At 51.3% G+C, this 27,333-nt stretch overlaps 1 protein-coding gene across 10 annotated transcripts in view; it reads left to right on the top strand.

The window, feature by feature from the left end:
- NLRC5 (NLR family CARD domain containing 5) overlaps positions 1–27,333 on the top strand; it is a 93,608-nt gene that overhangs the window by 57,443 nt on the left and 8,832 nt on the right. For 7 of the 10 annotated variants that reach the window (XR_011467716.1, XM_070388399.1, XM_070388394.1 and 4 more), the window contains 21 exons: positions 279–347; positions 1,199–1,282; positions 1,703–1,786; positions 3,578–3,667; positions 4,876–4,920; positions 5,966–6,052; positions 6,860–6,943; positions 9,248–9,331; positions 12,047–12,136; positions 12,328–12,390; positions 15,206–15,289; positions 17,070–17,153; positions 17,971–18,060; positions 18,444–18,509; positions 20,453–20,536; positions 20,611–20,694; positions 23,199–23,285; positions 24,015–24,092; positions 24,896–24,979; positions 25,285–25,368; positions 26,918–27,001. Coding sequence is in view for 9 of the 10 variants with exons in the window: in XM_070388399.1 (XP_070244500.1) it covers positions 279–347; positions 1,199–1,282; positions 1,703–1,786; positions 3,578–3,667; positions 4,876–4,920; positions 5,966–6,052; positions 6,860–6,943; positions 9,248–9,331; positions 12,047–12,136; positions 12,328–12,390; positions 15,206–15,289; positions 17,070–17,153; positions 17,971–18,060; positions 18,444–18,509; positions 20,453–20,536; positions 20,611–20,694; positions 23,199–23,285; positions 24,015–24,092; positions 24,896–24,979; positions 25,285–25,368; positions 26,918–27,001 (1,689 nt within the window). In the remaining variant the exon portion in view is untranslated. The remainder of the gene's footprint in view (positions 1–278; positions 348–1,198; positions 1,283–1,702; positions 1,787–3,577; positions 3,668–4,875; positions 4,921–5,965; positions 6,053–6,859; positions 6,944–9,247; positions 9,332–12,046; positions 12,137–12,327; positions 12,391–15,205; positions 15,290–17,069; positions 17,154–17,970; positions 18,061–18,443; positions 18,510–20,452; positions 20,537–20,610; positions 20,695–23,198; positions 23,286–24,014; positions 24,093–24,895; positions 24,980–25,284; positions 25,369–26,917; positions 27,002–27,333) is intronic. The other 3 variants (XM_070388403.1, XM_070388400.1, XM_070388401.1) reach the window with 2 other exon arrangements.

Genomic DNA, 27,333 nt, shown 5'->3' with positions numbered 1-27,333 from the left:
TGAAGGCACAGACGATGATGAGATCAAAGATACTAAGAGCCAAGGTTAACTGAGAGGCAGCAAACTAAGGCAATTCACTTATATTCTCCCAGTGCCAGGCTGAGTGATTTGTCCCAGGCTACCCAGCCAGGAAGTCAAGAGGACCTGTTGAAACCAAGATCTCTGACTGTCCGCAGGCCTCACACAGGGACTGAATGGTGGGGAGTAGCACTGAGGCTGGAGTTTGAGACAGTGGGTAAGGCATTTGCTGAGGCTGGCCTTGGTGTGTGTCCCTCCAGGGCTACGTTTCCTGACAGCCTTATGTTCCAGATGTCCTCTGAGCCATCTCTGCGCTCCCCGAGGATCAGGTACCACCGTGATGGCCTGCAGGCTCCTCCGTGGCCCCAGCCTCCTCCCTTCCTGGGTGCAGAGTCTGTCCCTGGGCCCCAGCCCCAGGTGCTCTCAGAGGACGTGACCTGCTGTCACAGTCTGGTTTTCCTGCCTGTCGCCTCCCTTGCCCAGCCCACCCTACATGGGGCTCACAGGGCAGCCCCTCAGTCACTTCCCTGCCCAAGGTCCCCACCCCTGTTAGCCCTCCAGACCTCCAGTAGCTGAGGAGTTATGGGAACTCTGGATACAGAGAATGGGTAGCACATAGCCCCTTCTTTCCTGATCCAGGGGCCTAGGCCTAAGGGCTCAGCTCAGCCCCACAGGGCTCCCATCACAACTCTTCCAGCCTTCTCTCTGTGTCTGTGTCCATCCAAATTTCCCTCTCTGTCCATCTGTCCTCCTCTGGCCGTCAGTCTGTCTCTCAATCTCTCTCTCTCTCCTCTCCTTCTCTTATCTCTGTGTCTTCCCTGGTGGCTCAGGGGTAAAGAATCCACCTGCCAATACAGGAGACCTAGGTTCAATCCCTGGGTTGGGAGGATCCCCTGGAGGAGGTCATGGCAACCCACTCCAGTATTCTTGCCTGGAGAAGCCTGGAGGGCTACAGTCCATGGGGTCACCGAGAGTCAGACATGAAGCGGCTAAGCACGCCTGCTGACTCTGACTCTTATGGCCCGTGTGACATCCTTGTGTGCCATGTGTCGGTCCCTCTTGGTCTGTCTGGGTGCCAGACACACCCTTCCACCAGCCCCTCCACCTGTGTGTCTGGGGGTGGCGGGCCTGTCTGCTGAGCGGTGTGGGCGTTGCAGGGCTGTGGTTCTGCCCTTCTCAGGCTGACGCACTGTGCCCTGCAAGCCCAGCGCCTGGAGCTGCTCTGCAAAGCGCTGGGAGGAAGTTGCCACCTCAGTCACCTTGAGTAAGTGGTTGTGGCTGGCGGGTGGGTGGGTGGGGCCATCAGTTGGTAGGTCTTAGTGTGGTGCATTTTTTTGTTTCTTAAGATTTAGATCATGTGTTCGTTCCCCACTGCATCCCCTTAGAGAACCTGGTCAAAGTCGTGACTCATCCCCCTAAAACATAGCCCACCGCCCAACATTTGACACTTTGAAGCCCAACTCTGATCCCTTGGGGGTCACAAACCTGAAGATGAGAAACCCCGGGGTTGGGGGGACCCCACCTGACCCAGTGCTGGGTGCTGAGATCCAGCCTGGCAGCCCAGGACCGTATCCCAGTTGTGGGAGACGCTGAGTAGCTGAGTACCAGGGGTGGAGACTTGAAATTTTGCCATCTCCACCCCTGGCACCCTGCACTGACTTGTCCTCCCCATGACCCCTCCCAGCTTATCAGGCAATGCTCTGGGGGATGAAGGTGTGGCCCTGCTGGCTCGGCTGCTCCCCGGACTGGGTTCTCTGCAGTCCTTGAAGTGAGTAGCCCTCTGGGCAAAGCCTCTGAGATGGGATCTCATCAGGATTAGCGTCGGGGGGGGGGGGCAGAGGGGATGGTGATGAAGGGGTGGGATAGTCTGTGTCCCATCTCATTCCCATCTGGGGTTATCATAAAGATCAAATCAGACAGGTGGTCCTATTCAGGACAGGGTAGCTACTGCTGTGATTCTCACTAAAAGAGAAACTGGATTCTATGACTCTGCAACCCAGCTTCTGAGTTGAGGTTTCACTTCTCAAACTTGGCTCCTTGTCTCTGTGCATGCTCTCAGGAAGGCCCAGGCAGGAAGGTCTGGGGAGTTCTTCCTGATTAACGTAACAGCTGGCAGCCATTCTGGCCCTGGGGAAGGGGCTGTTTGATGGGGCCCTGGCCGGGTTGGCAGGGACGGTTTGAACTAAAGAAGACATCCAAAGCAGTGTGACTGGAGACTTGAGAGCCCTGAGCACCTGCCAAGAGAGGGGAGAAGTTCACTATGGGAGGGGGCCCTGGAAGGAGGCCGGGAACCCCCAGACTTTGCCTGCAGCCAACCAGAGTTTCTAGGCCCTTAAAGGTCCAAGTGTTCCAGGCTCACACACCCCCCGCTCCTCCTCCTCCCTGGCTCTTCAAGGAGAGCCTTCCTGGCCACAGGAACCTGGTTATAGGTCCTAGGTTCCCAGTGTCCCTGGACAAATTACATCACCTCTCTGAGCTCCTGGTTCTAGTCAGTTCACACGGAAACACAGAAGCGGGTGGCTGTGGCTTGGACTATAACCCGTGCTGTGGCTTGAGAGCACTGCCCACTCCACCCGCCTTTCTCTGGGAGGCTGGGACAAGCAGAGGTTGCTTCTGTTCCTGTTCACAACCTCCAGAGGGTGGGGAGGAAAGCCTCACTGATGGAGGCAAATGTTATGCAGATATGAAGTGAAGTGAAAATTGCTCAGTCGTGTCTTGTTATGACCCCATGGACTATACAGTTCATGGATTTTTCTAGGCCAGAATACTGGAGTGGTTAGCCTTTCCTTCTCCAGGAGATCTTCCCAACCCAGGGATCAAACCCAGGTTTCCCGTGTTGCAGGAGGATTCTTTACCAGCTGAGCCACAGGGGAAGCCCAGGAATAGTGGAGTGGGTAGCCTATCCCTTCTCCTGGGATCTTTTCCCTCCTGAAAAGATCCTGACCCAGGAATCAAAACGGGGTCTCCTGCATTGCAGGCGGATTCTTTACCAGCTGAGCTATCAAGGAGCCTTCCAGAATATCCTCCTGTGACCTTGTCAATACTGGGAATGGCTGCTGGTATGGCTTCCAGCCTGTGAGGGTCTGCACCACCTGCCAGTCTCCCAGGGCCTGAGGAGTGCTACGTTAAGTGGCAAATATTAAACCACTAGGATGGCTTGACAGGCCATGAAAGAGGAAAGCTCTGTTCTGCTTTTTCACCAAGGGGCCTCACATCTTCACTTAGCACTGGGCACTGCTCCTCCTGGATCAAATGGGGAAACCGAGGCACAAGTCACCCCAGATTCATTATAGATAGAGGGAACCACTGAGTTCTAATCTCAGCTCTGTCACCAACTTGTCTCTTAATCTTAGGCCAGACCTTGCTGCTCTCTGGGCCTCAGTTTCCCCATCTGTACAATAAGAAGTTAGCAGAGACACTCTGAGTAACTCTGGGGTTCAGAGTGTTCCATTGTCTGGTACAGAGAGGGACAGCCCTCCCCAACCTTGTGCTCTAACCACAAAGAGGGTGTTATTGAGTCCTGAGTGACCTCGTCCACAACATCCCTCTGATTCTCCAGCCTCAGTGAGAACCATTTGTCCCTGGAGGGTGTGTGCAGTTTGACCCAGTGCTTCTCTACTCTGCGGTGGCTTCTACATTTGGAATTCAGGTGAGAGTGCCCCTGGGACCCTGTCCTGTCCCTCGTCTGTCCCACTCATGACGCAGCATCCTCAGGGCTCTGGTGTGATACCAGGCCCAGTGAACAACTGGTGTGTGTCTGTGGAATGATTGAATAGATGAATGATGAAATATAGCTCCAGGAATGCTCAAATTTCTCGAAATGCACCATGGGACACAATCCGTATACTGTCCCATACTTACTCTCTGGATTGCCCTGGGAGACTTCTAAGGAAACTGAGTGCTCTCCGGTAGCCATTGAATTTTCAGGGACCCGCCCCAGTGGTGGGGTCTCTGGAGCTGATGAGAGTGTAGAAGGGAAGGCACCATTAAAAAGAATGAAATTATGCCACTGGCAGCAACATGGATGGATCTAGAGACTGTCACACTGAGTGAAGTAAATCAGACAAAGAGGGAGAAATATTGTATGACATCCCTTATGTGTGGAATCTAAAGAGAAATGATACAAATGAACTTACAAAGCAGAAACAGACTCACAGAGAACAAACTTATGGTTGCCAGTGGGAAGGATAGGGGAAAGGGATAGTTAGGGAGTTTGGGATGGACTGATACACTCTTCTATATTTAAAATGTATAACCAGCAAGGCCCTACTGATAGCACAGGGAACTCTGCTCAGTGTTGTGCGGCAGCCTGGATGGGGGGGATGTTTGGAGGAAAATGGATATATGTATACGTATGCCTGAGTCCCTTCCTTGTTCACCTGAAGCTACCACAACATTGTTAATTGGCTATGGCCCAATACAAAACTTAAAGTTTAAAAAAAAAGAAGAAAAAGGGAAGGCACCCAGCCAAGCAGCCCTGGGCCAGGCAAAGCAGATCTTCCCTGGTTTCAGGTAAAATCTGCCCGTTCCTCCCCTCCCCCTTTCCAGAGTAGGTGGAGCAGTAGCAGAAAGACCAGGTTCAGAAGTCCAGGCTCACTGCTCACTGGCTGGGTTGCTTTGAGCAGATCACTAGGTCTCTCTATACCTCAGTTTCCTCGTCTGTGACGTGGACAATTTTATCGTGAGCATCAAAGACCTGTCAGTGGCGTGCTTTGTATGTAGTATGTTTATTGTCCCGTTTGCTGAGAAAACAGGCCACCATTAATTAACCTAGCGTGTCTGGTCTCTTGCCTTGCCGCTGCCCGGGTAGGGAGCCCTTGGCCCTTTCTTACGCTACTGCTTTCTCTCTGTCTACAGCTCTGCGAGCCAACACGTCATCCTGAGAGGCGACAAAAGAGGCAGGTAAGGAGGGGAAGCCCTGAGGTGTGGACAGGGTATGGTCCCCTCTCTCTCCCCACTTCCTATAGGTGCCCCCACCCCCAGGCCCATACTGACCGCTGTTAGCTATAGAGTAACCCACCCATATCTGACAGGCTGGAATGGATCACTTCTGTAACCCTCTTCCCCATATTAACGTGCAGTAATGAGCTGCCTTAAAATCTTTTCTCAGAAGGCCTGCATGTGGGAGGGAGGGTGGAGCCGACGGATGATGCTACCACAAGACAGGTGCCAGCAGATAGCGGCTGTGTTGGAGGGTGGCGGGGAGCAGCCGTGTCTCTGCCTCCGGAGACCTTTGTAGAACGGTGGGCTGCCTGCTGTCTATGGGGTCACACAGAGTCGGACACGACTGAAGTGACTTAGCAGCAGCAGCGGCAGCAGACTCCTCCCTTCCTGTGAATCACTGCCCTTCCACACGCTGAGTATCACATTTGAGAAACCAAGAACCGTTGGTGCTCTGAAAAAGTTTCCATGCCTTTGCGGTAAACAAGTTCCTCCTGTGCCAGGGCTCCGGGCTGCCCCCTAGTGGAGGCAGGCCACCTGGTCTCACCTTGGCCGGTACAAGGGCGCCTCAAGTGGGGCCAGCTGGGCAGAGTGCATTTCCAGACAGTGCCTTAGAGAAAAGCCTTACGGTAGTAAGTGGGCTGCCTGAAGCCAGGGTGGTCTTGCTTGCAGAGCTAGGGTCTCCATTTCTAGGGACTCTCTGGGTTCTTGAAACCAGAAGGATCAAGGCACAGAGAGGGGAAGTCATGTGAATGCTGCCCACAGTGATGGTCAGAAAGAGGAGGGCTCTTGTCCTCGCACCCCTCAACCTGGTCAGGTGCTGCCCACGTGGACAGGTATAAGCTGTGGGCATCCTCGCTCTGACTTCCCTTCCCTGGGCCTCGGTTGCCCCATCTGTCCAGGGAGGGGCTTGACTGTGACAAGGGCTCCTACCAGCCCTAATGAGTCGAGTCTTCCAGTATGGATGCTTGGAATTTTCCTCTCAAGATGGTTTCCCCGCTTGCAGGGATCTGTTGGCTGCTGGATCTTTGCCAGAGTTCCGAGCTGGAACCCGGTTGGGATTTGGTCAGCGCCACGTCCCCAGGAGCTTCTGGTACCGTCTTACTGCCTCTTGTTTGGGGGTAACCACAATGGGGTGAAGGGTGAGGGAGTGGAGAGTCTGGGAGGGCTGCTGATGGGGCTGGGGGATCCAGCATTCCCCTTGTGGAGGAGTCCATGTTATTTTCTCGGAAGACTTCCCAGCCCTACCATGAGGGGCTGTGAGACCCTGGCTGGGCCCCTCCTGTCTCTGGGGTTGATTTCCTCACCTAAGAAGAGAGACACCGTAGCTCATAGCTGGTGCCTGAACAGGGTTATCAGGGAGCAGGGAGGGGCAGGAAGCAGGCAGGGTATAAACACCTCGTGGGGAGGGGGCGGTGGCGGGGAGTGAAGGTTTGGCTCCCAGGGAGCATTTCTGGGTGGCTAAAACTTATATGGGGAGAGTGGAGGTGAGTGGAGACATGGGAAAGGCGTTTCACTTTTACCCTAAGGATACTGGGGAGCCACAAAGGGTTTTTAGCACAGGAGAGGGTGGTCAGATTTATACTGTTACAGATAAGATGCCAGCAGGGTGGAGGCTGGCAGGGAGGCAAGAGGGGGAACCCAGGGGATGTTAAAGTAATGCTGGTAAGTGAAAGTGGTAGCCTGGATGTAGGCAGGAGTCCCAGGAGGACTTGGGACTGGATCAGAGCTGCTGAGCACTCAGGGGGCCTTGATTGTGACTGTCAGAGTAGGGGGCCTGGGGCATGTAGGGGGTGGGGTGTTCCGTGTCAGGGGAGGGGCCGGTGGCCTGCAGGTTTGGGGGCTGCACAGGGTCCCTGAGCCCTCCCTGACCTCATCATGCCTGCTGGCCCCTTTTCAGCCTCAAGGAATGTCAGCTGGAGCCCCTGAGCCTCTCCTACCTCTGCAAGTCTCTGGAGAAGTGCCCAGGGCCCCTGGAAGTCCAGTAAGTACTGAGGACACAGCCCAGGGCCACAGCATGGGCACCTGCCCAGTGGCCTGGGGTGTGGGTGGCCTGGTTAGAGGCCAGGTGAGTCCTTCCTGGTCCCTTTCTGTCAGACCCCGCAGCCCGACCTCAGGGGAGTTCCTGGAGGCTCGGTGCCTCCCAGTGGCCCCAGCTTCAGGCACCTCACCCCTCCCCCCGAGAGAGGCTGTGCCAGGCCTGGGGCTTCATCTCCCATCTGCTCAACTCAGGGCACCTGGGAGCCCCAGTCTGCCCCCACCCCACCCTGGGAGCCCCACCCTGGCTCCCACCTGGGCCTGCCTCTGTGGCTGGAACCTGTCACTCTGAAGGCTCCTCCTCAGGGGACCCCGTCCACCCCGGATACCAGCTCACCCCAGAATACCTGGGTCTGTGACCAGAGGCTGGGCTTAGAATCAGGAGTCCTGGCTCAGCCACCGACCAGCTAGATGACTTAAGGCAAACAAATGGCTTTAACCCTTTGGTTCTCAGCTTTGTCATCTGCAAAGTGGTCAGTCAGACTTTTCCTGCCCTCATCATCATTGCTGTCATTTTCTTATAATAATTACCGTAAAATAAAGAAACCCAAGACAAACCTGCCTCACCTAAATAACCCCTTCCCTTTTCAACTCAGCATCGTTGTTTGTCCTGGTGGCCCTCTCCATTTGTGTATACAGCTTTTTCCTGTTTGAAGTCACAGGCCAGCTACATTCTGCAGTTTCACTTTACATTGCCCTGTATGTTCTTTTCCATTTTGCTAGGTTTTTTATTTTCCCTTGTGTTCTGGCTCCCATTTCCAATGCCCTTCTGGCCCTTGCAACAAGCTCATTATCCATTATTATTAACATTATCATTGTTAACAATATCCTTATGTTGACACCAGAGGTGTGTCCTTTCATGCCTCTCTCCTTGTTCAAATACATATGAACACAGAGGACGAGGGAGTGTGATGTTGTTAACAGACACAGGATCTCAACAAGCTCTGCAACAACCTTTTGTCTATCACAGAACATTGTGGCTTTCCTGAAATATCGAGACGTGTGGAACCAATGAATTTTCAAACAAACCATTTATTTTAGAACAGTTGGTGACTTGCTTTATAGAAAAGCTGCAAAGCTAGTCCAGAGTTCCCTCACCCACTCACCCCTGCTTGTTAATATCATTTATATCATGGTACATGACGTGTATGTTTCAGCATTCCATGTGAGATGTTGTAATGGGTAAAGGTTCTGTTGCTTCAAAAACAACAACAACAGTGTGTAAACCCAGCATTGACCCAAGCAGAGGCCATGGCACTATGTCTGTTGGGTGTCCAGTGGAAAGCCACTGGTGTTTGTGGTCAGACCACCCCTCAATGAAAGCCACTGCCTGTGCCCTGAGCCCCAGACCCAGTCCTAGGACAGAGGAGGTATAGCTGAGCCTACAGCCTGGGTCCTGACAGGCTCCTCGCTTCCAACTCCAGAAACACAGGCGGCCCCTGCCACTGTTCCCCACAAGCTGGGTTCCCCTCCAGCCAGAAAAGCACATGTTGGGGTGCTCCTGACAACCCCAGCAAGGGGAAAGGGCAGCCTTCAGGGGACCAAGGACAGGGAGAGAGAGAAGAAGGGGAAGCAAGAGGGGAGGAGGCAGAAGGAAAACACTGTCCAAATGCCTCTGGGGGTCAGGTGGTGGCTCCCAACTCCCAGGGAGGGCTGTATGTAAATCCCAGAGTGCTGGGAGATGCTGGTCAACACAGTCCTCCAGCCAGAGCAGAGATCACAGGGTGGGTATCAGGAGTTCCTCCTAAGAGGGCTGGCTTCTGATGAGTTATCTAGACAAGCTATCAGCTGGTTGGTCTGGTTTTGATGGACAATCAGAGACCCGAGCTACCTTGCGTCTCTTCTTTGCTGACCCACTAAATGCCTGAATTGCCACTGGTCTGTTCACTACCTTGAGTTAAGGCAGCATTCTCTTCTTAACAAGTATGTTCCACTGAGTACCAGTTTTCAAGGCCCTCAAAAGAATGATCCTTCTTGTCCATGTCTTTTGGGGAAAAATATACCTACTATAGCCCCTTAGAAATTCACAAGGCACAAGGGCAGATTAAAGGCTCTGAGAAGTCCTACAGCCGAGAAAGTTAATGTGACTTAACCCAGCATTTTCCAAGCATGTACGACCTTCCTTTTCCTCCAGCCTCAATGATAACTCAAGGACCCAGTATTCAGAGGGGGTGTTTTGGGCAGTCCTGGTATAGAACACATCTAGCTTTTCCCGATGTCCCCCAGCTCATTCAGATGCTTTGTTTCTCAGATTGTCCTGTGAGGTGCTGAGTGACCAGAGCCTGGAGACCCTGCTGCACCACCTACCGCAGCTCCCCCAGCTAAGCCTGCTGCAGTAAGACTGGTTTCCCCGTTTCCCCGTGCAGAGCTGAGGCTCTTGCATTGGAAAGCCATTCCCTTCTGTCCCTCCATCCTTCTCTTGAGCTGTTTCATAATTTTTCCTGGCACAATTTGGAGCTTAAGTCTGCTTTCAGCTCTTCGCTAATACTTTATCAACCTCGGAGGAGTTATTGGACCCCTCTAAGCCTCAGTTTCCTCATCTGACAAATGGGACTAGTAGTCTTCACCCTCCCCCCAGGGTTGGGATTCAGACAAGACAGTTGCTCTAAAAGCACCTTGAAGAATGGAAAGCCTGTGACAACCGGGCCAATTTACCTCTTCCTACCCACAGAAAGGTCACCTGCTCCTCTAAAGAGACTTTACAGTTGTAGGTCATGTATACATCACACACTTGTTTTGAAAGGTCACCATCTAATTCTGTAAAAGGGGAATTTAAACAGCATTCCCCAAAGTATTTAAAACTCTGTTTTCTAATTTCAGCTCAGACTGCTTAGAATTTAAAAAGGATTTACTTTAAATATTTCTCTAGCAGGGAGCAAAAGCATCTGTAGCTGAGATGGAAAAATACAGCAGAAAATTAAATTGTACCATTAAAAACAGCAACATTAAATACTCCTGCTAAGGATCTCTCAGCCCTGAGACGGTTCTCGTCACACCCAGGATCTTACTTATCCCCGAGTCCTATGGGAGAGGGAGGAGACATGTGACTTCTCAGAGGTGGGCAAGTGTTGGACTGTAGCCTGCCAGGCTCCCCTGTCCATGGAATTCTCCAGGCAAGAATAGTGGAGTGGTTGCCCATTCCTTTCTGTAGGGGATCTTCCCGACCCAGGGTCTCCTGCATTGCAGGCAGATTCTTTACCTTCTGAGCCACCAGGGAAGCCCCAAGTGTGGCAGAGCCCATGTCAAAATACAGAACCCACTATGGTTCCTCCCTGCCAGGAAAGGGTGGGTTCCTTGGGACACATAAGTTGCAGGTTAAAATAAATAAGTAGGAAACCTCAGACCAGAGAGGGGCTTCTCTATGCCCAGGTCACACAGCACCAGTGCCCGACTCTTCATCTGTCTTTGGAATGAGGTGACCAGCCTGACTCTCACCAGTGCTTAAGCTTTGTATTACTCAGTCCATACTGTTTGTACGCTGCTCTGAAGCACTGTTTGGGGTGCTGGAGACACAACGGAGAGGGAGAAAAAATGACCAGACCTTTGTCTACTTGGAGCTTACCTTGTAGTAGGAGAGGTCAATAAGCAGAGTGAAAGCAAATAAGATGAATTCAGACAGTGATAATGTATTTTTCTAGGTAATATAGTAAAGAGTGATTATTGGAGGTGATTTAGACAATGGCGAGAGTGGTCAGGGACCACCTCTAAGGAGGGACACTGGGGTATGGCCAGAGGGAGGAGAGGGAGCCAGCCTTGTGCAAAGCAGGGAACAGCATGCCAAGGAGATGGAACAGCATGCATGAGGCCCTGAGGCAGGGTGGAGCTTTGCGTGTTCAAGGAACAGGCAGAAGGCCAGTGCGGCCAGAGCATAGTGGCCAGCAGAGTTGTAGGAGAGAAGGTAGAGAAACAAGCCTGGGCCCGGTCACACAGGGCCTGGTAGCCATGGGGAGGAGTTTGGGATTTTGCCCAAGGAGACCTGAAAAGGAGAGGAATGATTTGTGTTTTCAAAAGCTTAGTCTGGCGGCTGGGTGGAGAAGGGATCCCTGGACAAGCAAGTCAGAGCACGGAGGAGCTGTGCAGCCAGAATAAGAGACGAGGGGGCTGGGAATGGGAAGGGGAGAGGGAAGTATATAGATTCAGGGTGGACCTTGGAGGTGGAACTGACAAGACACGCTGATGGAAGGCTGATAGAGCGAGGCAGATGGAGGCAAGTCACTTTCTCTAAGGCAATGCTTCCCAACTGTGGGTGATTTTGCTCCTTAGGGGACACTCAGGATGGAGACATTTTTGTTGTCTTTGGTGGAGGGGGTGGGAGGTTGTGCTCCTGCTGGCATCTAGGGAGTTGTTCAGTCGCTTGGTCACGTCTGACTCTGTGACCCCATGGACTGCTGCATGCCAGGCTTCCCCGTCCTTCACTATCTCCCAGAGTCTGCTCAAACTCATGTCCACTGAGTCAATGATACCATCCAACCATCTCGTCCTCTGTCATCCCCTTCTCCTCCTGCCCTCAATCTTTCCTGGCATCTAGTGAGTAAGGTCTGGGATGCTGTTAAACTTCCTACTGGACAGCCCCCAATACCAAAGAATCATCTTGGTAGTGCTGACCTTGAGAAACTCTTATGGCTTGCATCTTCCCGCTCCCTGTCAGCAAGGGCTCACCTGTTAGTCCTTGGGATAAAAGCAGTATAATAATAACAACACAACAAGCATGGGGTATTGTGTTAGGCAGTGCACAAGCTTAATGTTTCAGTACTCACAACACCCTAGAGGAAGGTATGTCATAAGTAGTCCGTGTTTTTCAGATAAGGAAACTGAGGCTCAGAGAGGTTAAGTGACTTGTCCAAGGACACGCAGCCTACAAGCAGGACTAGAGCCAAACCTAAGCCCAATTGACCCCAAGCTCCTATTTTTCCCTCTTGAGTCGCTGCCTCCTTCCTTATTGCCTGGCTCACCTGCTAGTGCCCCCCATCCTTTGTGTCCAGGTTTCTTGCCCACTGATCTTGCTTGGCTCCAACTTGCTCACATAGGACCCCACCTCTTTCCCTGTCAGACTGAGCCAGATGCAACTGCCTCCAGAGAGCCCCCTCCTGCTAGCTGACCTCTTCAGCCTGTGCCCACAGGTTCAGAAGGTGGATCTCAGGTGGGCATTGCCCTGGGGCAACCAGAACTCATCTGGGAGGGTGGTGCTGGAGGTTGTTGGATGTGAAGGGTGGGGGTGAGGGCAGCGGGACCCAAATCAGAGATTCAGCTGCTCAAGAAGGGGAACCTGCCCCCTGGGGGCATCCTGAAGCTGTGGTCGAAGGTGGCTGACGAAGGTGCTGTCTGTTCCAGGTCCCTGCGTCATTTGACCCTGCATCTCAGGTCTAGTGAGGAGCAGGAAGACAGGTGCTGTTGGTAAGTCCCCCGGAACCGGGCCCTGGTATGATAGGGGATTATCGAGGACAGACAGACAGTTCTCGTATGTCCAGAGCAGAGGACAGACTGAGAGGGCCAGGCACTGTCGTGGGCAAATGAGGAGTCCACAGCAGACTGGATTAGAGCTCAAGGACTGCTCCGAGGAAAAGGACTCCACTCCACTCCTGCCCCCAGGCTTTAACAGCCCCGGAACTTCCCTGGTGGTCTAGTGGTTAAGACTCTGCACTTCGCTTGCAGTGGGGTATGGGTTTGATCACTGGTCAGAGAACTAAGATCTGGCATGCCATGTGGCATGGTCAAAAATAAATAAATAAAATCTTAAAAAAAAAAAAAAAAAATCCCAGCCTCACCAGGATCTGGCACCCTGGGCAGGTTCCTTAAGCTCTCCGATCCTCAGCTTCCACTGAGAGAAGGGAGCTGGTGATGGCAGATGGTAGACTGCAGGCTGTTGGCAAAGATGATACAAGGCAACATATAAAACACAAGCGGCACTCACGGTTACGAAAGCCCCCTCCCCTGACTCCTGGACCAATGCTTTGTGGTTGTCTCGGTGACCGGGGGCAGGCATTGCACAGGAGGCAGGATGATGGGCTGAGGGGGCAACCTTTAAACGCACAGATGACATTTCTGGTAGCTACCCGATGCCACCGGCTCACCAAGTGACCATGGACCAGACCTTTCTCCTCTGTGTCTCAGCCTTCTCAGCTGTGAAATAACAATACATGAAGAGCTGATATTTGTTGAGCATCTGCAGGACACCATTCTGAGAGCCTCATGCACATTACATCCTAGAAGCCTCTCAGCTGTGGTCACGCCACAGGTTGGGGTGCAGCTAGGACTTGAATCCAGGCAGTGCTACAGCGCTCCTAGCCCAGGGGTGAACAAATGTGCTCTGTAAAGGGTTAGATCAGAAGTTTGAAAGCAGCACAGACAATATATAAACAATGGCGTGTCTGTGTGCCAGTAAAGTTGGAGTTGTGAATGCTGAGACTTGAATTCGTGTAATGTTTACATGTCATGAAATGTTACTCTTCTTTTGACTTTCTTTTTCTCAGCTATTTGAAAATGGATAGACCATTCTTAGCGTGCTGGTCATATAAAACAGGCGGCCTTGGGCGGTAGTTTTTCCAGTTCCTATCCTAACCCAGCACGATGGTGACTTCTAGAATACCTTCATAGTTTCCAAATCTTATTTCCAAAATGTAGGACATAGACCAGGATGGGATGATTTTTAGGAGGTTGAGCTGATAGTAGAGTACTTCAGTTCAGTTCAGTCGCTCAGTCGTGACCCCATGGACTGCAGCACGCCAGGCTTCCCTGTCCATCACCAACTCCCAGAGCTTGCTCAAACTCAAGTCCATCAAGTTGGTGAGGCCATCCAACCATCTCATCCCCTGTTGTCCCCTTCTCCTCCTGTCCTCAATCTTTCCCAGCATCAGGGTCTATTCCAATGAGTCAGTTCTTCATATCAGGTAGCTAAAGTATTGGAGCTTCAGCATCAGTCCTTTGAGTGAATATTCAGAGCTGATTTCCTTTAGGATTGACTGGTTTGATCTGCTTGCAGTCCAAGGGACTCTCAAGAGTCTTCTCCACCACAATTCAAAAGCATCAATTCTCCCACGCTCAGCTTTCTTTGTAGTCCAACTCTCACATCCATACTTGACTACTGGTTCACTTTCATCAGATTCTTCCTTTTTCAAAATTTCTGTGTTTGATTAAGGCCCTGGTGGCTCAGACAGTAAAGAATCTGCCTGCAATGCAGGAGATTTCTGGGTTAGATCCCTGGGTCGGGAAGATCCCCTGGAGAAGAGAGTGGCTACCCACTCCAGTATTCTTGCCTGGAGAATTCCATGGACAGAGGAGCCTGGGGGCTACAGTCCATGGGGTCACAAAGAGTCAGACATGACTGAAGCACCAAGCACGCACAAGGCCAAGAGGAAGTGTCAGTTGCCTCTTAGCATGTCTGTAACACCTCTTCACGTCTGCTAAGCTGTAGGAGGAGAGCCCTCAGCAGGTGCCAATATCTGGCTTGAATATAATGATGATATTTTGTCCTCATTTCCTGCATCCTTATCCTTACGGTCTGTTTAGGGCAGGAAATGCTAGTTTTCTATTGGAGTAAGTGATACAAGGTTTTCTTTTCTGGTAAGTGCATTAAATAAAAAGAATGAGCTGATTTAAAAATAAGATATAAATAATAGTATAATAAGGAATTTGGGACTGAAAAAAATGGAAAGTAACTGATAAAAATTTGAGTTACTGGTTTTAGGTACTTTATCATTCTAAGTTTATTTTTTAAGTTGCTAGCTGGCCATAAGCTATTCATTTACCTTGTTGTTGTGTGGTATCCGTGTAAGCCTCTCAAAGACAGACTTTACTATTACTTTGATTCCAGTATGAATAATCCTCCGCATAAGGAGACATCACTCTGGGTCTCCTCCACTCCACCCCCATGTCTGCTCATTAAAGTGACCCTAAGAGCTATAGTTCACCTTGACTGAATCAGAATCACCCTGGAGAGCCTTGTTCCAGAGGCTGTTTGTTCAGCGGGTCTGGGTTGTGTTCCCAGCATGTGCCTCTCACCACGCTCCCAAAGGAGTGCTACTGGGGCTGGTCAGGGACCCCACTTTGAGAACCATCCCCTCAAAGAGGAAACATATGTGGGATCTGCTGGGCGGGGCAGGTGGTACGGGTGGGTGCTGGATGTTTCTAGAGAGTCCAAGCTTGAGTGAAGCCCCGCTGGAGCTTCGAAGCTATACCCAGCTTAGGGACCCCATCTCCCTTCCTGCCGCAGGTTCACTGACTGCGGCCTCCGCCAGGAGCACGTGGAGCCGCTGTGCGGGTTGCTGAGCAAGTGTGAAGACCTCCACCAGCTGGAGTAAGTTGGAGCATGTTCTGCGTGGCACCTGAAGGATGTGTGTGTGTGTTTGTGTGTACACACCCATGCATGCTCTCAGGACCACCTAACAGAGGAGAGGATGCCTGGGACTCAGTCACATCTGTAAAGTTTCTGTCCCCATCTTATCCCTCCCATCCTCCACTGCTACCATGTAGAGCTAGTTCAGGGTGTACCCCTGATCAATTTAGGGGAGCCCTTTGCAAAGGACTGGGCCTCCCTGGTGGCTCAGATGGTTAAGAATCCACCTGCAATGCAAGAGACTTCGGTTCGATCTCTGGGTCCGGAAGATCCCCTAGAGAAGGGAATGGCCACCCACTCCAGTATTCTTGCCTGGAGAATCCCACGGACAGAGGAGCCTGGAGGGCTGTAGTCCATAGGGTCGCAAAGAGTCAAACACAACTGAGACTAACACTTTTAGTTACTTTCACTTCGCAAAGGGCCACAGGAGCCCCTTGGCCTCTTGTTATTCAAGGCATTGGGGCTCTGCTGGCTGGTGGAGCCTGAAATGAAGGGTCCGTTGACGTGCTGAGCAGGTGGTTAAGAATAGCCAATGCCTCTGCTTGCGGAGGGCCCGGAGCCAGCCAGCGTAGGGATGTGTGCCTGGGCTCTCAGGCTGATGAGAAGTGGTATCAGTGTGGCCTGTCTTGGGTGCCTGAATAGCACAGCCCTGCATGGGTAGGGAAAAAAGAGCTTTGAGCACTTTTTCCACTATTCTAAGTGCTTTACATATCCTTTTTATCCTCCTTCTCAACAACCCTGGATATCATAGATGAGCGGACTGAGAGAGTTTAAAGATCTGTGTTAAGTCACACACTTACTTCAATGCAGGGCCTTTACTCAGAACTGTTAGAACTCCAGCTTAGGACAAGCAGAACATACAGAGAGCTATCCACCAAAAAAAACCCCACAATTTCAATTCCTTGTGGTGTGGCCAAGGAGAGAAATGTGGCTGATGAAAATCATGGATTTTAAAGAAAGATGAATAAGCAAAGATGTCTTTTGAGTTTTTCAGTTTTTTTCATTCTAGAGGGAACTTTCTCATATTCTAAAAATTATTTCAATAAGTGGCTTCCTGAGACAGATTTTTTCGTTTTCAAAGTGTCTCAGGAAAAGATGGAAATAAATGAGCCTCAAAAGTCTTATCATCGGGGCAAAATGAGTTCAAAATTGCAGGGTAAAAATCAGATATTCCCAGGCACACTGATTATTTTGTTCCTGAAACTGTAGCTAAAACCATAGGATGCTACAAATGAAGGGAAATAGTCTTCAAGTGCAGTTTCTGATATTGCATTCCCAAATCAAAAGCAGAAATATTTTGGGTAAATGCATCCTCCAAATGTCTGTCTTTTTCCTGAATTTACTCTGGTTCAAAAATGATGGCTCCCAACAGGTAGAGGCCGAGTGCACAGTAAAAAGATAATTGCTTTTTCTCTAATTGCTGAAAGCCTGCTGGAGTCCCAGGAGTGGTCACCAGATACTGAAGGGGAAGATGAGGACTGGTTAACTGTGGTGCTGGTGAGGGGATGGGGGTGCTCGTGCTAGTGCTGATGGAGGTGACGGGGATGCAGGCAGGGATGCCAAGTAGTAGGGATGCGATGGTGCTGGTGGTGATGATGGTGCTGTTGGAACAGAAGTTGCACACAGTGGTGGAGGTGATGGTGGAGGTGGTGACGGTGCGGGGCGGGTAGAGTAGCAGTGATGCTCACTGAAGAGCAGGCACATCAGATCACCAACCACCTCCTCCTCGTACCTCTTGCAGCCTCTCAGCAAACCTGCTGGGTGATGATGGGCTCAGGTGCCTCCTGGAATGTCTCCCCAAGGTGCCCATCTCTGGTTCGCTTGAGTAAGTGATGAGCAGCCCCGAGGACAACTAGGAGGAAGACTCCCCAGGGCCCGGAATGTTAGTGGGCTTCTTTTCAGGCACCCCTGAAGAACTCCAGGGGACAAGGGCTGGGGAGGGGGTGATCTTTACCTTGATTCCCCCCACCCACCCACCTTGGGTCCTTTCCTCCTTCCTTCATTGCCCACTATTGGCAGAGCTCTCACCAAACACCCGCAAGAGACTGTGACTAGTGTTCGGTGGCCCAAGTTGACTCCAGGCAGGGAGCAACAATTCATCCCCAATCAGCTGCAGAAATCTCAGTTGTCCTGGCTCTTGGTCCATCCATCCTGTCCCTGAAGCTCCTCTGACCAGAGTTAGGGGACACAGATTTGGAGATGTTGCCACAGCAGGGAGGGCCCCTGGGGACTCATCTTCAGTCACTCAGTCTCCCCAGTGACCTGCGAGACTGACGTCCAGACCCAGGATACAGCCCGTTGCTAGGCAACTAAGCTTTGCGCTCTGGGCATCCCTGGCCCCCATGGAGCTGGAGCTGGCAGCCTGGCCTTATCAGTGCCCTCACCCCTGGTCTCAGACCACAGGGGCAGCAGTGGGGGCGACTCTCAAAGATTTCAGAGTATGCTGCCTGGCCTGCCAGGGTGGCGATAGCGTCCCTCTGGCTTATCTCTGGACCTCGGTGTCTCCACCTTGAGGATGGAGACTTGGACGCTGAGGACTCCCTTCTAGGAGATGACAGCTGGAGTGGAGGAGGTGAGGACCTGGGCAGGGCTCCACTGAGGTCTTGCCTCACCCCTTATCCTGAACCTCTTTTCTCTTCTAGTCTAAGCCACAACAGTATGTCTCAGGAAAGCGTCTTGTGCCTGGTGGAGGCGCTCCCCTCCTGCCCACGTCTCCGGGAGGCCTCAGTGAAGTAAGGAAACATTGGTGCTACTTGCTGATGATGGGGAAGCAAGACTCACATGCTCAGTGGCCCTCTGTCTGTGTGACTTAGGGCAACTGAGCCTCTCTGAGTCTCTGAGTTCACTGATTGTGGGATCACAGTTTCCATCTTCTGAGGCCCGTGTGTGCACGCATGGGGCCCAGGGAGGCCACCAGGTGGGGAAACGCCAGATTTAGCATCCTCGAAGGAGGAGGTGGGGGTCTCCTCTGGTCAGCAAGGGTCTCTGCCGTGGCTCCACCCTCCCGTGCCCCTGTGGACCCAGCCCCCATCCCTCCCTGTGCCCCCTGGCACCTGGGTCCTAGGGACGCTGGCAAGGCTGGGCCTTGGGCTTCCATACACCCTTCTCTCTGCAGCCTGGGCTCCAAGCAGAGCTTCTGGATTCACTTCTCCCGACAGGAAGAGACTGGGAAGACACTGAGGTAATTTGTGGTCTGGGGTGACAGGAAAGGCAGGGGAACCAGGGATAGGCGGATGACCCTGTGGTGGCCTCCATGCCTCCTTCCTCCCAGGGTCCCCTCCTCCTTCACACACCCTGCCTGGAGCTACCACCTGGGTTTGTCTCTCCTACACCTGCCCCCAGTCTCCCCATACCTTCAGCCCCTGGACCAGGCCTTCGAGTGGTGTTTGTGCGCCTTAGCCACAGCCTAACTGAGTCTGGAGGCTTCTGAGTTAAACAACCAGACTCTGGACCCTCTTGGGGTAGATCTCAGCAAAGAATCCACCTGCCAATGCAGGAGACGCAGCTTTGATCCCTGGGTCAGGAAGATCCCCTGGAGAGGGGAGTGGCAACCCCCTCCAGTGTTCTTGCCTGGAGGATCCCCGTGGACAAGGAGCCTGGCGGACTATAGTTTATGGTGTTGCAAAGAGTCAGACATGAGTTAGCGACTAACACTTTCCCTTCTTCCACTCTACCACTTAATAGCTGTGTGACCTCGGACCAGTGACTTGACTGCTCTGTGTTTCAATGCCTCACCTGTAAAATGAGGGTTGTTGTGAGGATTAAATGAGTAAATGTGTTTCAAGTGCCTGGAAACGACCTGCCTTATTTGAGTGCTGTATCAGTGATTTTTTATTTAATCCCCTGCTGGTAGCCTCAGGCTCTGTCTTTCTCAGCCTTGGGTGAGTTTCTCTACATGTCTTGCTTCACCTGTGATCGTGGCCTCTGCATTGGTCCCCTGCCTCTGACCAGGCCTCCTCCAATCCCCCCGCAGCCCCCAGAGGGACTTTCCCAGCATGCACGTCTGACCGTGGTACTCCACTGCTCTGAGCCCTGCAGTAGCTCCCAAGTGCCCTGAGGATAAAGTTCAAATCCTTAGCCTGGTCTTCGCAGAGTCTGATCTGGTTGCCACTTCCTGCCGTGTTCTCTCTCACTTCTCCCACCCCTCTACACACACCACCCTCAGACCAAATATATACATACCACACACAGACACACACACACGTACGCAGCATAATACATCACACACATGCACACACACCAGACATATCCCCTGTACACACCACACATAACATGCACACATCACACACACCACTCATATACCGCATGTGTGCACACAGATTCAGCCACAAGGGATCTTTGTTCACCAAGCACGCACTGCCTGATGAAGCATCCCTGCTTCTGGGCACTCAGCCTGGCATTCTCTTCCCTGCCTTTTCTGAGATCAAATTCTCCCAATGCTGTATGACCCAGCTCACATGTCAGCCCTTCCTGGACACCTCCGGTGGCCCCTGTCCTGTGAGAGGGAGTGGCCCTCTTGTGCTATGCTGGGCTCTCTTTTCAGCCCGTCTGTGAGACAGTGCTCCGGGGCCTGTCTGCCAGCCGCACGGGCCGGGCCCTGGGAGGACAGGGCCATAGCAAGAATCCCAGCCCCAGCCCCACCCTCCGCACCCAAGGGAGCCTGGAGTAGGGTGGGCCTGGAGACTAGAGAAGTGGTTACAGGTTTAGGGGCTAGAGTCAGGCTGACTTGGATTGAAACCCAAATCTGTCGCTGCTTTTTTCCAACTGTGTGTCCTTGGGTTGGTCAGTCTCTTTGCCTGTAGGTGATGCTATTGGGGTTCAGTGAGATGCCACACATAAGGCAGGCATGCCTGCTTGCTCATGGGGTGCACCCAGAGGCTGGGCCAGGGCCGGCCTTAGAGTCAGGGCTCAGTGAGTGATGACTCTAGCACTTTCTTGGGCAGTGTTCTCTCCAAAGAGAAGCTCCCAGAGCACAGGTTGCACTTGGGCCTTTTTTCAGGTCCTGGTCCAGGCCTTTGCACCCAGTGGGGGCTCCCCCATGGGTCCTGGGGGAGGCTGGGGGACAGCAGGACTGTAGTCCCGACAGGCTTTGCCCAAGCTCTGCCCCTTGCCCTCTGCCCTCAGGCTGAGCGAGTGCCACTTCAAGCCAGAGCACATGCCCAGACTGGCCGCCAGCCTGAGCCAGGCCCTGCAGCTGACGGAGCTCACGTGAGTGACTGGGCCCAGCCTGTGGGGGCAGCTGAGGGGTAGGGGCTCCCTTCCAGAACGACCTCTGTCCACAGGCTGACCTGGTGTTTCCCGGGCCTGGAGCAGCTGACTGTCCTCCTGGGTCTGCTAACGTGGCCGACGGGGGTGCTCACTCTCAGGTACTGCCTGCCCGTGACTCTGGGAGGGGACTGTGGTAGGAATGGAGGGCAGAAGTGGGCTCTGAAGAAGAGTTTCCCCCAAGGTCACAGTCTTAGCCATTTCCTGCATCCAGAACCCTGCCATCTGGATGCAGAGGCCCCCCCACCCCATTAGTCCCAGAAACCCCTTCAGGTGCAGAAAAGCTCCCCCACCCCTGCCCAAGGCAGGACCTGTACTTGAGGACTTCAGAAAAAAAGGAGACTTAAAAGCACACCCGGGGACTTCCCGTACTTCCTCTGCAGGGGCACAGGTGTGATCCCTGGTTAGGATACTAAGATCCGCATGCCCCACCACATGGCCATAAAAATAAAAGACACTCAGCCAAGGTCAGAAACAACATGTAACAAATATGTTCACTCTGATCTTTTGAAAACTTTCAGAAAAACAGAGAAGATTCCAGAAAGTAGAAAAGCAATTTTGAAAACTCCTCATCACCTAGGTTTGACAGTTCATGTTTTTCCGTATTTGCTTTGTATTTTTTAACTAAGATAAATTATTGATCTCATAAACTATCACGCCAAAGAGTTCACCTCAAGTCTTTAAAAAATAAGGACATTATTTACATAACCACAGTTGAATTAGGACCCCTACAAAAATGAGTAACAAGTCCTTAGTGTCGGGTATTAGCCAAGCCAGCCTGAAATTTCCCACTGCCCCCATATGGGACAGCTGGCTCTTTGGATCCAGGATCCCATCAAGGTCCACATTTTTGTGACAAAGAGGTGACAGCTCTTTGGACTTTTTTAATGGGTGATCTGTACTTGGGGACTTCAGGAAAAAAAGGAAACTTCGACACCCAGGCACTTCCCTGGTGGTCTGGTTTTGTTGAGAAAACCGGTCCCCTGGGACACTTTCTGGCTCCGTCTGGTGCTTCCTTGTGAGGTCAGTGAGTTTGTTCCTCTTAACCCCTGACTTTCCTAGAACTGGAAAGGCTCTGTGAGATTCAGTTACATATTTGTGTCCCAAAATACGTACTTGGCGGCCAAGGCTGTGCACTTCCCAACACCGCCTCTGATGAGACACATGAAGTCTGGTTGTTCCCCAGCATGACATTTTTAAAAATCCTGGTAGAATACACATAACAAAGTTTACCATCTTAACCATTTGTAAGTGGACAGTTCAGTAGTGTTAAGTAACATTCACGTTGTACAACCGAAACACTTCATGAAAACGGAAACTCACTGCCCATTAAACTCATTGCCCACCGTGCCTCCTCCCCCGACCCCTAGCAACCACCTTTCTACTGTCTGTTTCTATGGATCCGACCCCTCTCGGACTTAACCAAGTGGAGTCATACAGTATTTGTCTTTTTGTGATGGGTCTGTTTCATTTAGCACAATATCCTCAGGGTTCATCTTTATTGTACCTTCTTATAGAATCCCCTTTCTATTTAAGGCTGAATAATACTCCACCATGTATATAAGCCACATTCATTTAGCCATTCATTCTTTACCCATTCATCCATCCGTGGCCATTTGGGTTGCTTCCATCTTTTGGCTGTTGTGAACATGCTGCTCTGATGTATCTGTGCACGTATCTCTTTGCATCTCTGCTTTCAGTTCTTTGGGGTATATACCCAGAAGCACTGGATCACCCCAAATAATATTTTTACTTAAAACTTGCCTTATTCTAAAAATAATATGTACTCCTCATAGAAGTTTGTGGAAAATCCAGAAGAACATAAGAAAATAGTACTTTGAAAAAAAAATTCAACATAACTTTAAAAGCAGCAATATTTTAAATAACTCTCTTTTTTCCTTCTTCTAAATTAATCTGTGCACATTGTACGAAGTTCAGAAAATATTGACAACTACAAAAGAAAACCATCCAGGAGAATTCTGCAATTGATACCATCACCGTTAACATTTAATATATTTTTCTCATAGCTCTATCTCCCTCTTCCTCACCATATGTGTTTCTATATATATTTTCCCTTTTTTGAAATACAAAATTGGGATCATGTCTTATATATAGTCTAATTTCCTTATCTTTGCAACGTGATGTTATATAGACTTTTTCTCAACCTAAAAGTACTATTTAAAAAAAAAAATTTCTCTTTGAATGATTGGAACAAGGATGTTAATTTTCTGTTTTATGCTTATGCCTAATTTTTAAATTTATTTTATTGTTATTGAGCAAAACCCAAAAAGCCTTTAGCCGCAACCCCCCAACCCTCTCCTCCCCTCCCACACTAACCTTGGGGGAACCTTTGCCCCACAAGGGACACCTCTGTGTCCACCTCTATGACTTCCCTCGTAGTTCAGATGGTAAAGAATCTGCCTGCAGTGCAGGAGACCTGGGTTCGATCCCTGTCTCGGGAAGATTTCCTGGAGAAGGGAATGGCAACTCACTCCAGTATTCTTGCCTGGAGAATCCCATGGACAGAGGAGCCTGGCGGGCTACAGTGCATGGGGTTGCAGAGTCAGACAGGACTGAGCAACTGTCACCATCACCTCTCTGACAGGGTGGAAGAGCCATGGGTGGGCAGAGTCGGGGTGCTCACGCTGCTGGAAGTCTGTGCCCAGGCCTCAGGCAACATCACTGGAATAAGGTAAGTTCAGGAAGGAGGCCCCTGAGGTTCTTTCATCTTTTCATGACCACTGGGATCATCCCTTATGTAGCCATTGGTCTCTTGTCCTCTGGTGTCATAGCTGGGTCCCTAGTGGGTTCTCTGGGTCCCCAAGATGGCAGGAGCTCCTGGGACCTATGTGAGGGGCTACACATATTCCCAGATGGCTCAGCAGTAAAGAATCTGCCTGCCAATGCAGGAGACTTGGTTTCAATCCCTGGGTTGAGAAGATTCCCCTGGAGAAGGAGATGGCAACCCACTGGACTATTCTTGCCTGAAGAATCCCATAGACAGAGGAGCGTGATGGGCTACAGTCATGGGATCACAAAAGAGTTGGACACAACTTAGCGACTAAACAACACCGCCACACATACTTGCTGGGACTTGTGCAGTATTTAGGCAGCAGTGCTGGAGAGAGGAAGGTAGCCCTAGATCCAAGACAATGAGCTGTTAGGTCCCAGATGGACACTGCTGGGAGTCCATGCTGGTTGTCTGGAAGTGGCCCCTGGTGACAGCAACGCACACCATGGCTCTATGACCAGAGGCACCAGAATCCCATGGATTAGCCAAGAGCAAAGGCTTTGGTGTCTCGTTGGCCTATGTCTGGATCCCCACTGGGTCTGGGAGCTGTCGGCTGAGTGGCCCAGTCCCAGCACAGCCTACAGGGGAAGCTCCCATGGACCTCACGCTGACCACCCCTTCCCTCCTCAGCATCTCCGAGACCCAGAAACAGCTCTGTATCCAGCTGGAATTTCCCCATCAGGAGAACCCAGAAGCCGTGGCCCTCAGGTGGGACCCAGTACCTGGGACCCCAAGAAAGAGGTTGAATGGTGATGGGGAGGGAGAGGAGGGACAATGCCGCTTCTTACCAATATTTCTCATACCCCTACTCAGAATTCTTTGATGCCTAAAGTCTCTCCGTGGCCTATGAGACCTAGCCTGACCTGCCTCTCCATGCTGTCCATCCCCACCCCAAACCCTGGTCTTGGCTCCAGCCATCCCCGCTAGCTTTCAGTCCTCAAACACCACCTTTCTCCCTTTGATCTCAGGGCCTTTGCACAGGCTGTTCCCCCCAACTCAGCATGCTCTCTCCTCTCTTTCCTTCTTCATCCTTCTTCATCTGGCTAACTCAATCCCATCCTTCAGGTTTCAGCTTGAATGCCACCATCTCAGGGAGGTCCCTGCAACCACCCAGACTTAGTCAAGTCCTCCCTTTATCCACTCTCATAGACGCCTGGGCTCACAGCTCCTCTGATCCATATAGCACATTTATGGAAACTAAAAAGTCACCTCTCTGGGGTGAGTGCAGCCCTGCATGTGTACACTGTGAGGCATAGACCATGCCTGGATCTCAGCCCCGACTCACTTCCTTGGTTGGACCCCCCTTGTGCAGTGAACAACCTGCACAGCCGTGCCAGGCCCCCACATGGACCTCTCCTTCACAGTACTTCCCATGGTCGACCGGCAAATTGTGGGACCTTATTTGATTAGCGTTTATTTACCACCTTCAGACACACTCCTTGTAGGCAGGGACTGAGTCCTCAATACTGACCCAGGTGTTTACAGACAGCTGCTTCCCTCTCCACCTCCAGGCTGGCTCACTGTGACCTGGGAACCCACCAAAACCTCCTCGCCAGGAAGTTGATGGAGACATGTGCCCGGCTGCGGCAGCTCAGGTCAGTACCCTGAAACACTGAGGCCCTGAGTTCTCTGGTCGACCCCAGTGCCTGCTTCAGGCCATAGGTGAGAGGTTGGCCAGGGCAGGATGGGGATGAACAGAGCCTGGGGCCATGCTAACCCCGGCATTCTTGCTTCTCTCGTTGGGCCAGTGGGGGAGAGCCCCAGGGTGGCAGAGGGGAGTCCTGCCCCATTGGGAGCTCCTTGGTGGGGCCTTTCCCCTCTCTTGGCCTCCCCATCCCTATGTTGATCCCTGAAGTGTGTTCAGCCTGAAATCCTCTGGAATATGCTTGGACCTTTTCAGTTTGTCCCAGGTGAACCTCTGCGATGCCAGCTCTCTGCTGCTGCAAAGCCTCCTGCTGTCCCTCTCTGAGCTGAAGAACTTCAGGTATGTGGACAAGACTTTCACTCAGGAACACCTCTTTCATCCCCCACCCCCGTACTTCCTGTTCCCTCCAACCCTGGGCTCAAAGGAGCTCTGTGTCCCCCTCCCATGGCCTGGGACTCCACACAGCCCTGGAGATGATGCTCGGGTGCATGGTCATCAACATGGCCACGTGGCGAGGAGCAGTGCCTTGTCTGTGCTCTTTCTTTTTCTTTTATTATTTCAAAGTAATTGCAAACTCATAGAAAATTTGCAAGAAGACTGAGAAGAAGCCCCGGAGGCCCTTTTCCGAACTTCGCCTTCCATCTTTATTTTCTCACATTTGCTCTTTTCTTCCTCCCTCCTCACCCCTCCCCTCTCTCCACCCCGCCCCCACTTTCTTTTTCTGAACCATTTGAAAGTAAGTTGCATAATCATGCCTCTTGACCCCTAATATTTCAGTGTATTTCCTAAGAACAAGAACATTCTCTCCCCTAATCCAGTAAAAGTATGAAATTCAGGCAATTTAACATTGATACCCTACTGTTACCTAAACTGCAGTTCATATTCCAGTTTTGCCAATTTGTCTCAGTCATGTTTATTGCTTTTTTTTTTTTTTTTCAGTCCCAGATTGCATCCAGGGTCACACACTGTGTCATCTCTCTTTAGTCTCCTCCAATTTGGAATGTGTTCTCAGCCCTTTTTTGTGTTTCATGATACTGTCATGACATTTCTACGCCAGTTATTAATGTTTTGTATCAGAACGCCCTTGTGCTTGGGTTTCTCTGCTGTTTCTTCCTGCTTCGATTCCTGCCTCCGGGGCAGGAATATCACAGAGATGCTGCTGTGTTCGTCTCAGGAACATATCACGTGTGCCACATTGGGAAGCACATGATGTCTGCTTGTCTCCTTACCCATGATGTTAACTGTGATCGCCTGGTTAAGGCGGGGTGTCTGCCAGGTTTCTTCGCTCAAAAAGCTACTGTTTTCCCCTTTGTAATTAACCAATTATCTGGTAGGAAGACACTTGAAGACAATGTAAATATCCGGTTCTCCCTCAAACTTTCACTCACAAATTTTGGCAAGCATTGATCATTCCTGCCTGAATCAAATATCAGTATAATGGTTGCAAAATGGAGCTTTTCTAACTGTCAGTTCTCTTTTAAACCAACTGCATCAGGGGAAATTCTCCTTTTGGTGCCAGTATACCTTTAAACACCCTCTCCAGTACTTGCTATGCTTTTTTGTTGTTTAAGTAAAGATGCAGGGCTCGTGGGAAGTGAGGGTAACTAGCTAGATTTTACACGCTATGCCTGATTATGGCAGACATTGTGAAGTTGCTACCTGAATGACTGTGGTTTAAAGAACTATTCAACTCGTCTATGTTCCTGCCTCCAACCTGTATCTTGACTTAATGATTGCCTGATGGGAGAGGTTTATGAAGGGAAGGTGGGTCCCCTCCCACTGCCCCAGGAACCACTCCCCACCCCTACCTCCCTGCCCTCTGCCACTACCATCAGAGCTCCCAGACCCAGAGCTCCTCTCTGACCTGCTGCCTTTTGACCTCCACAAGGCTGACCTCCAGCTGTGTGAGCTCCAAGGGGCTAGCCCTCCTGACATCTGGTCTGAGCCATTGTCACCTTCTGGAGGAGCTAGAGTGAGTCACGGATTGGAAGGGTCTGGGAACCCAGCTGAGGGAAGGGGTGGAGAGGACAGTTGGGCCTTTGCTAAAGTGGGTGGTGGGACTTCAGACTATTACTTTTTTCCCTGATGAAGGCCAGCAACTCTGAGTGTGGTTTAGGGAAGGCTGAGCGCTGCGTTCTTGGTCCCGACTTTATCAGTCACTCAGAGTGACCTTGAACGAGTAACTGTGCCTCTTTAGACTTGGACTAGACTTAGACTAGAGTAGACCTACAGCCTCATCTGTAAACTGGGGCTCATCACCTTTCTCTGCCTAGAGTGGTGTTGGGTACAGAGAGAGCTTAGAGG

Source organism: Bos mutus, chromosome 18 (assembly GCF_027580195.1).
Source record: "Bos mutus isolate GX-2022 chromosome 18, NWIPB_WYAK_1.1, whole genome shotgun sequence".
Taxonomy (NCBI): domain Eukaryota; kingdom Metazoa; phylum Chordata; class Mammalia; order Artiodactyla; family Bovidae; genus Bos; species Bos mutus.
Note: the sequence above shows the minus strand (reverse complement) of the source record. Positions and strands in the feature narration are given on the sequence as shown.